Source organism: Corvus kubaryi, unplaced genomic scaffold, assembly GCF_017639235.1.
Source record: "Corvus kubaryi isolate FWS band 111438036 unplaced genomic scaffold, C.kubaryi_AGA036_p1.0 37308, whole genome shotgun sequence".
Lineage (NCBI taxonomy): Eukaryota > Metazoa > Chordata > Aves > Passeriformes > Corvidae > Corvus > Corvus kubaryi.
Genome location: NW_024581096.1, coordinates 2,374,024 through 2,386,941, shown reverse-complemented (window position 1 = coordinate 2,386,941; position 12,918 = coordinate 2,374,024). Strand labels below are relative to the sequence as shown.

At 42.2% G+C, this 12,918-nt stretch overlaps 2 protein-coding genes across 3 annotated transcripts in view; both read right to left on the bottom strand.

The window, feature by feature from the left end:
• CENPK (centromere protein K) overlaps nucleotides 1-12,918 on the bottom strand; it is a 30,083-nt gene that overhangs the window by 8,233 nt on the left and 8,932 nt on the right. The window contains exons 5-8 of the mRNA XM_042028249.1: nucleotides 9,609-9,655; nucleotides 6,655-6,737; nucleotides 6,444-6,542; nucleotides 6,029-6,170 (exon numbers count right to left, since the gene is read on the bottom strand). Of these exons, the coding sequence (XP_041884183.1) occupies nucleotides 6,029-6,170; nucleotides 6,444-6,542; nucleotides 6,655-6,737; nucleotides 9,609-9,655 (371 nt within the window). The remainder of the gene's footprint in view (nucleotides 1-6,028; nucleotides 6,171-6,443; nucleotides 6,543-6,654; nucleotides 6,738-9,608; nucleotides 9,656-12,918) is intronic.
• Nucleotides 1,637-3,461, bottom strand: LOC121664733. 2 transcript variants are annotated; one of them, XM_042028248.1, is made up of 2 exons: nucleotides 2,658-3,461; nucleotides 1,637-2,624 (listed from the first exon to the last, which is right to left on the bottom strand). In XM_042028248.1, exons 1-2 carry the CDS (start codon nucleotides 3,309-3,311, stop codon nucleotides 2,091-2,093), a joined length of 1,188 nt encoding a protein of 395 aa, XP_041884182.1. In that variant the 5' UTR covers nucleotides 3,312-3,461; the 3' UTR covers nucleotides 1,637-2,090. The 2 variants fall into 2 exon arrangements, with proteins under 2 accessions (XP_041884182.1, XP_041884181.1); XM_042028247.1 differs by having other exon boundaries at nucleotides 1,637-2,633; nucleotides 2,667-3,461.

Below are 12,918 nucleotides of genomic sequence, written 5' to 3'. Positions count from 1 at the left end.
CAGGTAGAGAGGACTCACGATCTGGCTGTACTCAGGAATGTGCATCCTCCAGAAACCTATAGCGCCTAGGAAAGCTTGTGTTTCCTTCTTGTTGGTCGGTGGAGACATTGCTGTGATCTTATTGATGACCTCAGTGGGAATCTGACGTCGTCCATCTTGCCACTTTACTCCCAGGAACTGGATCTCTCGGGCAGGTCCCTTGACCTTGCTCTTCTTGATGGCAAAACCAGCTTGCAGGAGAATTTGAATTATTCTCTCTCCTTTCTCCAACACTTCTGTTGCGGTGTTCCCCCACACAATGATGTCATCAATGTACTGCAGATGTTCTGGAGCCTCACCCTTTTCCAGTGCAGCCTGGATCAGTCCATGACAGATGGTGGGACTGTGCTTCCACCCCTGGGGCAGTCGGTTCCAGGTGTACTGCACGCCCCTCCAGGTGAAGGCAAACTGAGGCCTGCACTCTGCTGCCAGAGGAATGGAGAAGAATGCATTGGCAATGTCAATAGTGGCGTACCACTTTGCTGCTTTGGACTCCAGCTCGTACTGGAGCTCCAACATGTCTGGCACGGCAGCGCTCAGTGGTGGAGTCACTTCATTCAGGGCACGATAGTCCACAGTCAATCTCCATTCCCCGTCAGACTTGCGCACAGGCCAGATGGGGCTGTTGAAGGCTGAGTGGGTCTTGCCGACCACCCCTTGACTCTCCAGCTCGCGGATCATCTTGTGGATGGGGATCACAGCATCTCGATTTGTCCGATACTGCCGGCGGTGCACTGTCGAGGTGGCAATTGGCACTCGTTGCTCTTCCACTTTCAGAAGCCCAACTGCAGAAGGATTCTCAGATAGTCCAGGCAGGGTGTTCAATTGCCTAATGCCCTCTGCCTCCACAGCAGCAATCCTAAATGCCCACCTGAGTCCTTTTGGGTCTTTGTAATAGCCATTCCGGAGGAAGTCTATGCCCAGAATACATGGGGCCTCTGGGCCGGTCACAATCGGATGCTTTTGCCACTCCTTCTCAGTCAGGCTCACCTCAGCTTCCAAAAGGGTCAACTGCTGTGATCCCCCGGTCACCCCAGCGATGGATACAGGTTCTGCCCCCACATGTCCCGATGGCATTAAAGTACACTGTGCCCCAGTATCAACCAATGCATCATATTTTTATGGCTCTGATGTGCCAGGCCATCGGATCCACACCGTCCAGAAAACTCGGTTCTCCCGTGCCTCTTCCTGGCTAGAGGCAGGGCCCCTCTAGCCCTGGGTATCATTCTTTCCCTGGGCGTACATGCTCGAGGTACCTTCAAGGGGATCCGACATATCATCCTCCCTTCTGTAATACCTGGCAGCTCGGTCACGGGAGGCTGAGGCTACCTTCACCTTAGCGGAACCCCCTCGGTTAGTGCCTCCCTCCTTGAGTTCACGCACCCGCGCTGCCAGGGCAGAGGTGGGTTTCCCATCCCACCTTCTCATGTCTTCCCCATGCTCACACAGGAAAAACCACAGCTCAGCTCGTGGGGTGTACCCTCTCTCTCTAGCAGGGGGACGACGGGCTCTGACTTGGGGGCCTGTGACTCACACTGGTGCCACACTGACCCTCCTCATCTCCTCCGTCATCTCCTCCGTCATCTCCTCCCTCATCTCCTCCCTCATCTCCTTCATCTCCTCTTTGAGGTCCTGGACCACAGCAGAGACATGAGCTTTCAGCGGGCCATTGATCATGCTGTCATAATTCCTGAGCTTGTTGGCAACAGAGCCCACTGTTTCTCGGGTATTGTCAGCATCAATCGTTGCAATGAAGGTGGTGTATTGTGATGGCCCTAGCCTTGCCAGGTTCCACATCGTCTGTCCTGTGCACCTGACCTTATCGGGGTCATTATCATGCTGTCCATCCTTCCCAAAGAGTACCTCTAATATTGCCACCTCTCTTAGCTGTTGGATCCCTTGCTCGAGTGTCTTCCACTGCATTCTATGATGATACTCCTGCATTCTTTCTTTGTGAATGAACCTTTCTCTCACACTCGTTAAGAGCCGCTCCCAGAGAGAGAGAGGTCCTGGCTCCCTCACAAATATCTGGTCCACACCTGGGTCCTGGGTCAACGATCCCAGATACCTTGCCTCACCACTATCCAGTTGCACACTTGTGCCCATAAGGTCCCAAACCCGAAGCAGCCAGGTGGTATAAGGCTCACGCCCCCTTCGCACAATGTCGTTTCGCATAGCACGGAGACTGTCGTGCGACAGGGACTCAGTGATGATTTCTGGCTCTGGCTCTCCTGCTGGTTGTGAGGGCCCTGATTCCCCATCATCATTAACTGGTCGTACTGATTGGTCTTAAACTTCCTCCTTTGCACAGGGGCGACTGCTGCTGGCTGTGGTTGTCCTTGTGGTTCAGCTGAAGCCTGGACGGTTGTAACATCTGTGGGTTCCACTGCTGCACCATCGGACTCACCCTCTTTGGGGCAGGGAGAGGGTTTTTCACTAGCTGAGGAGGTGTATTCCCTTAGCAATTGGCATATCTCCTGGCACACCAGGCCCATCTCCTGGCACATCTCCTTGCGCACCTGGCCCATCTCCTGGCATATCTCCTGGCGCACCTGGCCCATCTCCTGGCATATCCCCTGGCGCACCTGACCCATCTCTTGGCATATCCCCTGGCGCACCTGACCCATCTCTTGGCACATCTCCTGCATCCCTTTTGCCAGTACCCCCACCCAATTTGGGTAGTCCATTTCTGAGGTGGACTGTTGGGCGGCATCAGTCTGTGGGGCCGGATCTCTAGTGTCTGGGGCTGTGGCAGGTTCTGGGGCAGGATCAGGCTCTGGGGTAGGAACTCTACTCTCTGGGGCCATGTCAGGTTCTGGGGCAGGATCTCTAGTCTCTGGGGCTGGTGTCCGGGTAGATATCCAAGCCAATCTCAACTTATCCTTGAGTGCTAAATAGAGTAGGCCTATCAGCAGCAGATGGTTAGTATTCAGAGGGAATTTAAACCCTTCGAAAATTGATGGGGTGGGCCCAAAGAACTGGTTGAGGGGTTGGGAGAAAACTTCCCCTGGTGTCATTTCCTCACAGAAGGCACCATTTTTAACATAACCCCAAAAACATCCACTCAGTGTGTGATAGCCCTTTATCCACGTGCCCACATTCCGGAGGAAGTTAAAAACCCATGAATTCCTCACCTTCTCGACCCATAACGCAAGCTGGATAACAGCAATGGTAGCCTTAGTCAGAGGACCCATATTCAAGTAAGGAGCTGCAAAGGGGAAGAATATAGCCACGGCCACATGCCACCCGAACCAGGGTAAACTAGACCACATAGTGCTGCCTAACAAGGTTCCTATATCTGGCACACAAAATAAAGTTATCCAGGAACTGTTACTCCTTTTTCACCTCTCTCTCTTAATGCCCTCAGGCCCCACGTTGGGCGCCAAGACCTGTCTTGGTTTTGAAAGACAGGTGTCTGCTAAGGAAGGCAGAGGCCCCCCTTGAAGTGGCAGATATAACCCCTTTTCCCTCCAAGTTATTGTATTTTGAAATCAAAGGCCTTTAGGCAAAGATGTGGGAAATAGGAATAACAGTTCTTTACTCTCTCTCTCTCTATATATATGTATATAACCAGTCAAACAAAACAACAACAACTATGGCAGTAACAGCAATCACAAACCCAGTGCCAGCCTTCTCGGCTGTCGGGCCCTTTCCCCTCGGGTGCAGTTCCGCTCGCAGCCGGCAGGGGCGCTGGCGGCTCCCGGTGAGCAGGGCAGGTGCGATGGTTCCCCCGCGGCTGCAGGGGGCGCTCCGGAGCGAGCTCAGGAAACACGTGGCACCAGTGCCCTGGGATCCCAGGAAGGGATGGGACAAAGGCTTCACAAACCCCTGGGCAGCTGATCCCGGACTCTCAGGAACAGCAGGCTGGAACGGCAGGCTAGAGCGGCAGGCTAGAACGGCAGGCTGGAGTGGCAGGGACGAACGCAAATCCCGGGTGGCAGACGAGATGTATCCAGATGGGAAAACCCCACGGAGGCCCAGGCGGGCAGGGCGAGCAGGGCTACAGCGTAGCGAAAGCTCGAAGCAGCAGCGGGGCAGGGCAGCCACAGCCCGGTCTCCAGCAGGGCAGGGAAAGCGGCTTTTGGGGTCCCAGTGTTGTTTCCAGCAAGAAGAAAGAACGGCCAAAAAGAAAGAAGCAGCAGCTCCTTTCTCTGCAGCTTCACTCTCCGGACGCTCAGAGCGAACTGACCCCACACCCAGGTGTAGACAAAGGAGTAGCCAGGCCCGCCCCACTCCCCTTTTTGTCTTTCTTAAGTACAGCTATTTGTCCCCTAGCAACATGCATATGGCAGAAAATTCCTTTAACAGGAAAAAACTAAGACTAAACTAAAACCCCAACAAGATATAGAAAAGCTATGAGTTCACAAAGCATGAAAAGAAAGAAAAAAACTGGTCAGAAAACAAACTGTGTTTAAGAGTTCAGGAAATGCATAAATAAAATTTAGGCTAAGGGAAGATAAAACCTTGTGTTGAAATTAATCAGTCTTTTTTTGTTTAAGTGATTGGCGACAGCCAACATGGCTTCATTAAAGACCAACTGCACCCAACAAATTTAGTGGCCTTCTTCAACAGAGTTACAGTGTTTGTGGAAAAGGGAAACTGATATCATCTACTTGGACTTGTGCAAAGCATTTGACACTGTCCCACATGAGATCCTCGTTTCTAAACTGGAGAGACTGAGAGCAAAATGTCATATTTACTAACAGCAGGAAACAAACACATGGGTATGCAGAAAAAACTAAGATTCAACAAAATAAGATGTTTAAATACTTTGAAAATGGACATCATGTCTTGACATCTCCATTTGATCTTGACATCTCTTTGGTGATGGGTATGAGCTAGTAGTTTTGTGTATAATATTGTTTCTTAGCACGTTGCAAAAAAGATGAATCCAAGTGAAAACAAACATAGAAAATGGGCATTACTACGATACGCTAGGGAATTGAAAAATACTATCTTACAGGAGAACAAAAAGGCATTGCTAGTTCAATTAGCAAAACAAAGAAAGAGGGTATGAGATTGCTGCCTATAAATATAATGGGCAATAATGCTGCCTATAATATAAAGGGCAATAAACACAAGAAAGAAACAGAGCTATTCTAAGGAAAATTCTGGTGTAAGAATACCAGTGGATCTGTGTTAGACATGGATAAATTTAGACTGGAAGCTATGAGACAGTTTCTAACCAGAGTACTGACGTACTAGAAGAAAAGACACAGTAGAAACAGTAGTAGAAAAAATTATTTGTTCTAAAATGGAGCTCAACAATAATATTGAAGAAATTATATTATGTAGTTATCTGAAATAAGAGGGAAGTGGATTAAAGAAATCGTTTCTACTTCTGTAATGTTAAGTGTGCCTGAAATCAAAATCAAGCTCTGCCTTTTTTCATAGCTTTTTTGTATCTATCAAATAGTAATGGTAATAGTTTTATTTTTACTGCACACTTTGAATTTATTATGCAAAATGCTCCCTGGCTGCCTATTTTCCCTGAAGTTTTAAGATAATTTTTGACCCAGTTTTCCTGAACAAAATCTGATGGTTAACATTCCAAACTACGCTATAATTATAAACACTTTTCCTTATTGTTCCAAAAACATTTTTAGACAATTAAAATTTGCTTGCCAAGGAAAATAGGAATCTACTTGCCCAGTCAAGTAAAAAAGAAAATGAGTCAATTTGGACTGAACCCCACACCATTTCCAAATTTGGCATAGCTTGCAGTTCAGTAAGAAATACAATACATTGCTATGCATCTCATTGGGTAAAGGATATATGCATTAAGGAAAGAAAATACCCAGCTGGAAACAGCCTTAAATAATATAAAACAACCTAAAAACCAGAAGTGAAACCTAGAGGATCAACTGTAAGAACTATGCTTATTTCAAAATACAACTGCAGATTCAATGGTAGTGACTTTAAACAGATATTGCATCTAATTAAACATAAATTGAACATTTCAAATTTAATAAGTAAAGAAAAGCCTTACCTTGTTCTTAGTATTTTCACCTGTCTCTGGACAGGGAAAATGTTCATCCAGGAATTCACCCAAAGCACTCAAAAGTTCTTTCTTATAGGTCTTTAATGTCATTATTTTATTTTTCAGTTCATCAAATCCTCTGACTTTCAAACTAATAGTAAAAACATAGCAATAGAACATGGGATCAAATGAAGTAATTAAAAAGTCCTCTATAAGTAAAAAAAATCCCCACTTATTATCTCTTATTATAAATTCAACATTTTTAATCACAGGATATAGCAGCATTACTTCCATGTTTCAAATATAGACTACTGAGCAATTATTTGATCTATTAAACAAAACAAGGAATACATATTAAGAGTTTTGTTGCTCATTTGCTCAGTATTTAAATTTTTCAATTTATAACTCAAAAATGTAGAAATACCTTTCTGTGGAAGACTGTTCAACTTGGGTATTTTTCTCTTCTTCAGCTTTATTAAGAGTATCTAGCACCTGTTCCTGTTCCTCACACCACTGCTGTTCTCTTTGAAACATGAAAAGTAGGAAATGGCACAAAAGATAAATAGTTTCCCTGGACAGTCAAAAAAAATTGAGAAAAAGCTTACAGCATTCCTAAATCCAAATTATTGTATTACCTTTCCAGATCTTCTTCCAGCTTTTTATTCTTTAACTTAACTGTTAACAGCACCATTTCAAGATCACTTTTTATTTTCTGCAACTATAAAAAAAGAGAAATTAAACTACTTTTTGCAGGTAGCCCAGTATTTGCTCTATGTAAGGCTACATCTGTAAATCTGATAAAGAGGGACAAAATCATCTGCAATTTCTTAATAAACATTAAAATCCAGTTTAAAATGCAGGAGCTATTCAAAATGTCACTGTAACCAGTTGCTCATTAGTGTCTTCTTGAAGCTTACAGAGCTTGAAGCAGATTGTGGAGCACACATATGAACTGCTCAGCTGATGAACAACTGATGAGAAAACGTCTACAGCACCAGGGCTCTATCTTCTAAATTATTGCAGCTGCTGGCAAGAAGGAATCCTTATTAACTGTACCAACATAAAATGTGTAGAAAATGAAGATGTTGCAAAGGAAGACAAACTGCATCCATGAACTACATGATCATCAGTGCTAAGGACATATCTGGGACAGGAAATACGTACAAATTAAACTACTGTAGTCATAAGCTATAGGCATTGCTGAATCTAGGGAACAGTGGACTCTCAGTGGGCTGGGTCTTTCATTACAGAATCACAGAATGGGTAAGGCTGTGTTGAGGAACACATTGAGCAGGTAGCTCAGGGTGCAGCTGCAGTGGGAGCTGCAGGTTGAGCTCTGGCAAGAGCCCCTGGAAAGAGGCCATGAACTGCCTACTCTTTGCAGAACAAGGGGCCCAGGGACCTGTGGCCCTGCCAGGTGAGGGGACACTGAGACATGGTTGATGACACCTGGACTTTTCCATGTTTACACTGTGAGGGTATAAAAGCCTTTTGGGTTTGAGGGTATAAAATTCCTTTGTTCTGGGTCCCTCCTCAGAGGCATCCAGCTCAAGCTGTTGTTTTGTTATTATGCCATAATTAAATTATTTTAAGGATCAGGATGTGTGAGCCTAAGGGAAGAAGGAGACCTGGAGTTGAGCTGGTAAGGAAACCTGATCCGACTGTGTGAGTGTGGGGTGTGTATCTGCAAATGGGCTTAGTGCCTGACACAGTGGCTCCTGGATTGTTGGACAGGGAAGTTTCCTCAACCATTGTGTGGGACCACAGTGGGTCATCTGGTCCAACCTCCCTACTCAAGCAGGGTCATCCAAGAGCACAGGGCACAGGTTGCATCCAGACAGTTCTTGAGAAACTCCACTGAGGGAGACTCCACAACCTCTCTGGGCAACCTGTTCCAGTGCACAGTGAAGAAGCTCTTCCTGATGTTCTTGTGCATCCCATTGACTCTTGTCCTATTGCCTGGCATCACCAAGAAGAGCTTGGATCTATCCTCTTCAGATACTCATTTCAGTTGATGAGGCCCCTGTTAGAGCACTATGTTCTTCTACATAATAAAGTTTCTAACAGTTTCCGCTTTTTCTATTATAAGCCTATGACTTGGATGTATTTTTTCTGCTTCCATACAAAATAGGAGCACTTGAGAATTTAGCTCAAAGAAATAAAAATTCTGAAAATATGCTACAGAAGCAAATATGCTCCATATATACAACATCTGAAAAAAACTGGAATCCTCAAACATCAGACCAACATGCCATATCTATACAGGCAAATCAAAGTGTGTAATCTAACAACTTTTTGATAGTGACTCTTAACAGCAGTTGAGTTTGCTGTTGTGAGTGATACTAGAAAGCATCAGACATAGGAATATTCTCAAGTCACATAGCATTCCTGTGTCCCATCAATATAGTGTAATGTTACCTACAAGACATTCTTGATTTGCTCTTTCTTCCAATGGAGGAATTCAACAAACTACTTGCAAGTTATTGCCACAGAACTCAATGTCTAAGATAACTGACTTTTCCCTGTAGCACATAATATTACATAATTTTTTATTATGAAATGCAATATATTATAACTTCTTGTTAAAAAAAATACACACGAGTATCTTAAAGGCAGGTGTCAGAGGATAGGGTCAGGCTCTTCTCAGTGGTGCCAACTGATAGGACAAGGGGCAACAGGCACAAACTAAAATACAGGAAGTTCGGTCTGAAAATTAGGAAAAACTGTTTTACTGGAGGGTGACTGAGCACTGTAACAAGCTGCCCAGAGAGGCTGTGGAGTCTCATTCTTAGAAGATATTCAAAAGCCACCTCGACACAATCCTGTGAGGCACTCAGGGACAGGGTTTAGTGGTGGATTTGGATGGTTGAACTTGAGGATCTTAGAGGTCTTTTCCAACCTAAACTATTCTATGATTTTGTCTCCAGAGGTCCATTCCAACTCCAGACATTCTGTGACAGAGTCCACTTAGCAATTAAAATTCAGCCATGGATCATCTTGAAACAATTCTGAGTGGATCTTCTTGCCCAAGCACTTGTGCAATGTTAAATGAAGGTAATCTTGAAAAGTACAGTGTGTAGGCTTCAGCCCTGGAAATGGGCCCTGTTGCATGATGTTAAAGATGATGGCTAAATCTTTGCAAGGCATGGTAATCACTCTCCTTGGCACGAGACTTCTGTCTCCTGGTGGCACCCAGAACAATGGGACTCCAATCCTGAGTGAGGCCTTGGAGCATTAATGTATCAGGGATGTTGATTATCACACCATTTTTGTTGCGTGCAGATGAGTTTGTGGAGCTACTGTGATTAGATGGCATATCCAGAGGCAAAATACTGTTTTATTGTGCATTACCCACTGACTCGTGCAGTAAGTCAATTTAAACCTCATTCATCACAACTAGGAAATTTTACTAGTTATACTACAGGGAAAAAAAAGCATTAGAACAACAAAAATGGCTGAAGGAAAATACACAGTATTTTAGCAGTAGTCCACCCTAGGAACAGTCACAGGAAAATGCAGTAATTGTATATACTGATTTTCTTTTTTCCCCAAAAAAATTTTATTATCTCTTACAAACAAAAATACTTACCTCTTCTTTTCCTAATTCTAACAGTACATCTGGATTTGTAGAAATTACTGAAAAATAAAATGAATAGGTTATTTTTTGCACTGGATGATAAAGGTTTATTGATACTGAAAAGCAGCCTGGCTAGAGAGAAATCTGTGTACCCTCTAAAAAACATTTTGGCTGTCAGCAGCAGTTTAACCACATGCTGTGGTATCCTGCTGGGCTAACCTACTAACGCTATTCAGCAAGTTAAATTAGACTGAAAAAAGTGCAATGTTAATGCTTGTGTGTCAATTTTTATACTGAACTACCTCCAAGTACACTGGTGTAGGTACATAATGAATGAACACCACATTTCCATATACTTCAAGACAACTGCGCCTGATTTTTTCAGCAGAAGGCATTCAAACAACATTACCAATGTGGGCAATCAAATTACTCCAGTCTTCCAATTCCTTGTTAAACAGCCTCCCAAATGCTTGATCAGGACTACAGAACCTAGTTTTAATAACTTCAGAAGCATGTCACCATTCTTATTGTTCACAAGAACAGCTATATACAGGGAGATGAAAGGTCTGGCAAGGCCAATACCCTAACTCCAACCCTGAGTAACAGCAATATCTAAGGGAAAGCAAAGCACAATTCAAGAACATAGAAATGTTTCCCCAGAATGCTTCTACAAAATGCAGTGATTTATGACTCATGCATTTTCAGAATAAAAATTGAATTATTGTATTTTACAGCATTCAACAGACTCCAGTCAATTCTCGGATCCATGTCAACTTGCAGCTTCTGCATAAACATGACTTCTTTAAACTATTTCAATACACTAACAGGAGATATATGAAAGCTATTCTAACAGATTTAAATCTTTGTAAGACAGATTTTTTTTGTGCAAGTTTGGGCTTGAAATCGCTAATCTTACAAGTAATTATTTAAATAAAAGAATGCCTTTAACAAAAAGAAAACCCTTAACCCTCTCATGACAGCATTAAACATCTCCTAAATACATACAGTTGATTTAATAAATTCAGAAAAGTACTTTCTTTGGTAATGCTATATTACTTAACCTCAACAAATTTTAAGAAGCTTTAGATTAGTAGTTTTAAAAGCACTGTTTGTTTTCAGATGAAAATCAGAAAAACTACTGACTTAAAAATGCACTATATTAAATGCTCCAATAAAATTCCTTTTACTTAGAGAATTACCGTTTCTCCATCTTGACACAAAACTTGAGCTCCCAAATTAAGCTCAAGAGCTGTGGGAGATAGTGGTCTGTGCTTTATTAGAGTAAGCTTTGTTTATTTACATGAATATCCTATCTACATGTGATAAAATTCATTGGTGCACTTTTATTCACATTCATTGGCATATTTGAAAAAACCCATACAATTCTTCCCCCCGCCCCGTCCTCCTGACATGATCTTTATAAGCCCTCCCTTACCAATTATTATCAATTTCTACAATTGCCTTATAATACTTCTTTATTTCTAGATACCTAATCCTGAGCTCATACTTCCCATTCAATGTTCACATTGCGTGAGTATCAGAATAGAAGGCCCTGTCTTCCTGGAAAAGGAATCATTCACCATAATTTAGTGAAGGAACAATGCAGATCTAAAACCTTGGGACAACACACTTATGACAGCTGCTGCTGTAAATTCATGGGTTGCTCATGGGTTGCTCAATCCACTATCAGTTAAATCTTTTTCAGTTGTTTTCACAATCACTACACTCTCAAAAGTCAAACATCAGACAGAATTGCCTAGCGATACACAGTACAATTACTAAGCAAAATACTACCAGATGCTAGGAATGTAAAAGCAACACTATGCACATGTTTATACAGAAACTCATACTAAAATAAAACAAGGTATTTGGCAGAATACTGCTATTTTGCAAAGAAAAACAGAAATTGTGCACAGACCACAACTGCTTTAAATGGTTTAAAATATGGCTGCTTTCACTTCCTTATTTTGCAAAGGTAAAAGTTAAATTCTATTTTTATAAGCCAAATGCCTTTTAAAAAGTTTTAATTCAGCTGATTTAGCAGACCTAGAGCTACTTAAATAATACCAGAAAGTGGGAGTGAAAAAGAGACTAAAGTAAAAGCTTCACAAAAATAAAATTTGCATCGTGAATTCAAGTCTGCTTGCCAATACTGTGCTCAAAAAAACGTAGAACTACCAAGTTATAACCTCCGAAAATAAGGTTTAAGATTGAAATGCTGACAGGCCCCCATTTACAGGAAATGAACTGGCCACTACTAAAAGCAGAAACCAAAGTAACAAGACAGCCTGACATTCATGCTCCATTAGTAAATTGTATTAAATCAGTATTTCTGCTATTTCTAGTTAGATAAAATCAGACAATGTTTTCAATTAAGTAATTCCTCCTTCAAAACAAATAGTAGGTAGAAAGAAGCCAAGACAGAGAAATAAGCAAAGTGGACTCCTTCTTTTCATACAAGCACCATAACTATATTCTAATTCTTAGCAGCAACATTTTTTTCTTCCACTGGAAAGGGAGCCAAAAAAGGCAAAAATTTGGCTGCAACGTATTAATTATAAATAGATAATTTCTCTATTACAAAATTAAGATTCTAATAAGAAATATTATCATCTGGGAATAAGTAAAAATGGTTGAACAAAGCAAGTCATCAAGCCAAAAAAATAGGCCAAGGATATTTTTAAGCCAATAGCTTGAAGTTAAATATACATATTTTACTAAGGAAATCTAATAGCCAGGTATTTTACCCAGATAAAAACTAGGTGCTTTCAATTAATTTGCTCTAAACCAGCAGCTTATTCATGAACAGCAGCCAGGAACCAGTATGTCCCAAATTCATTCAATGACATGCCTTTGGTCTACATACCTCAGCAGCATTGGAGGTTGACAGTTCTTGGAGTGAGGCTTACAACACTGAACTATGAATTTATTCTAATAGAGCAAAAATATCTATTTATAAGAAAGAAAAATATTTTTTTCCCAGCGTCTCTTATTCGATGGTGATATGCAGCAAGTATACAGACTTTGAAAGAATTTGGAGAACTGCCTCTAATGTTGATCTGAAAAGGTACTTCCATTTGGCTAAATGACAAAACATTGGACATTATCATGTGCTGTCTAAAACACATACCTCTAATTTTGCAAATACTATAAAACCAAGCCTCTACTGGCATAAAAATACTCAAATGAGTCGATATATTAATTTAAAGATTAACTAGAAGTTGTACTGGACTGACAGGTGCTAACAGGTCCTTGACAGGAGACATAACCGGGAGTACTACCAGAATATTAATGATAGTGTAGTGTGAACCGTTTTAGGAAT

Coding starts and splice junctions, on each gene's coding strand:
- LOC121664733 (XM_042028248.1), bottom strand. CDS start 3,311: ATGTGGTCTAGTTTACCCTGGTTCGGGTGGCATGTGGCCGTGGCTATA. Junction 2,625..2,657: donor TGTGCCAAGAGATGGGTCAG/GTGCGCCAGGGG, acceptor GAGATGGGTCAG/GTGCGCCAGGGGATATGCCA.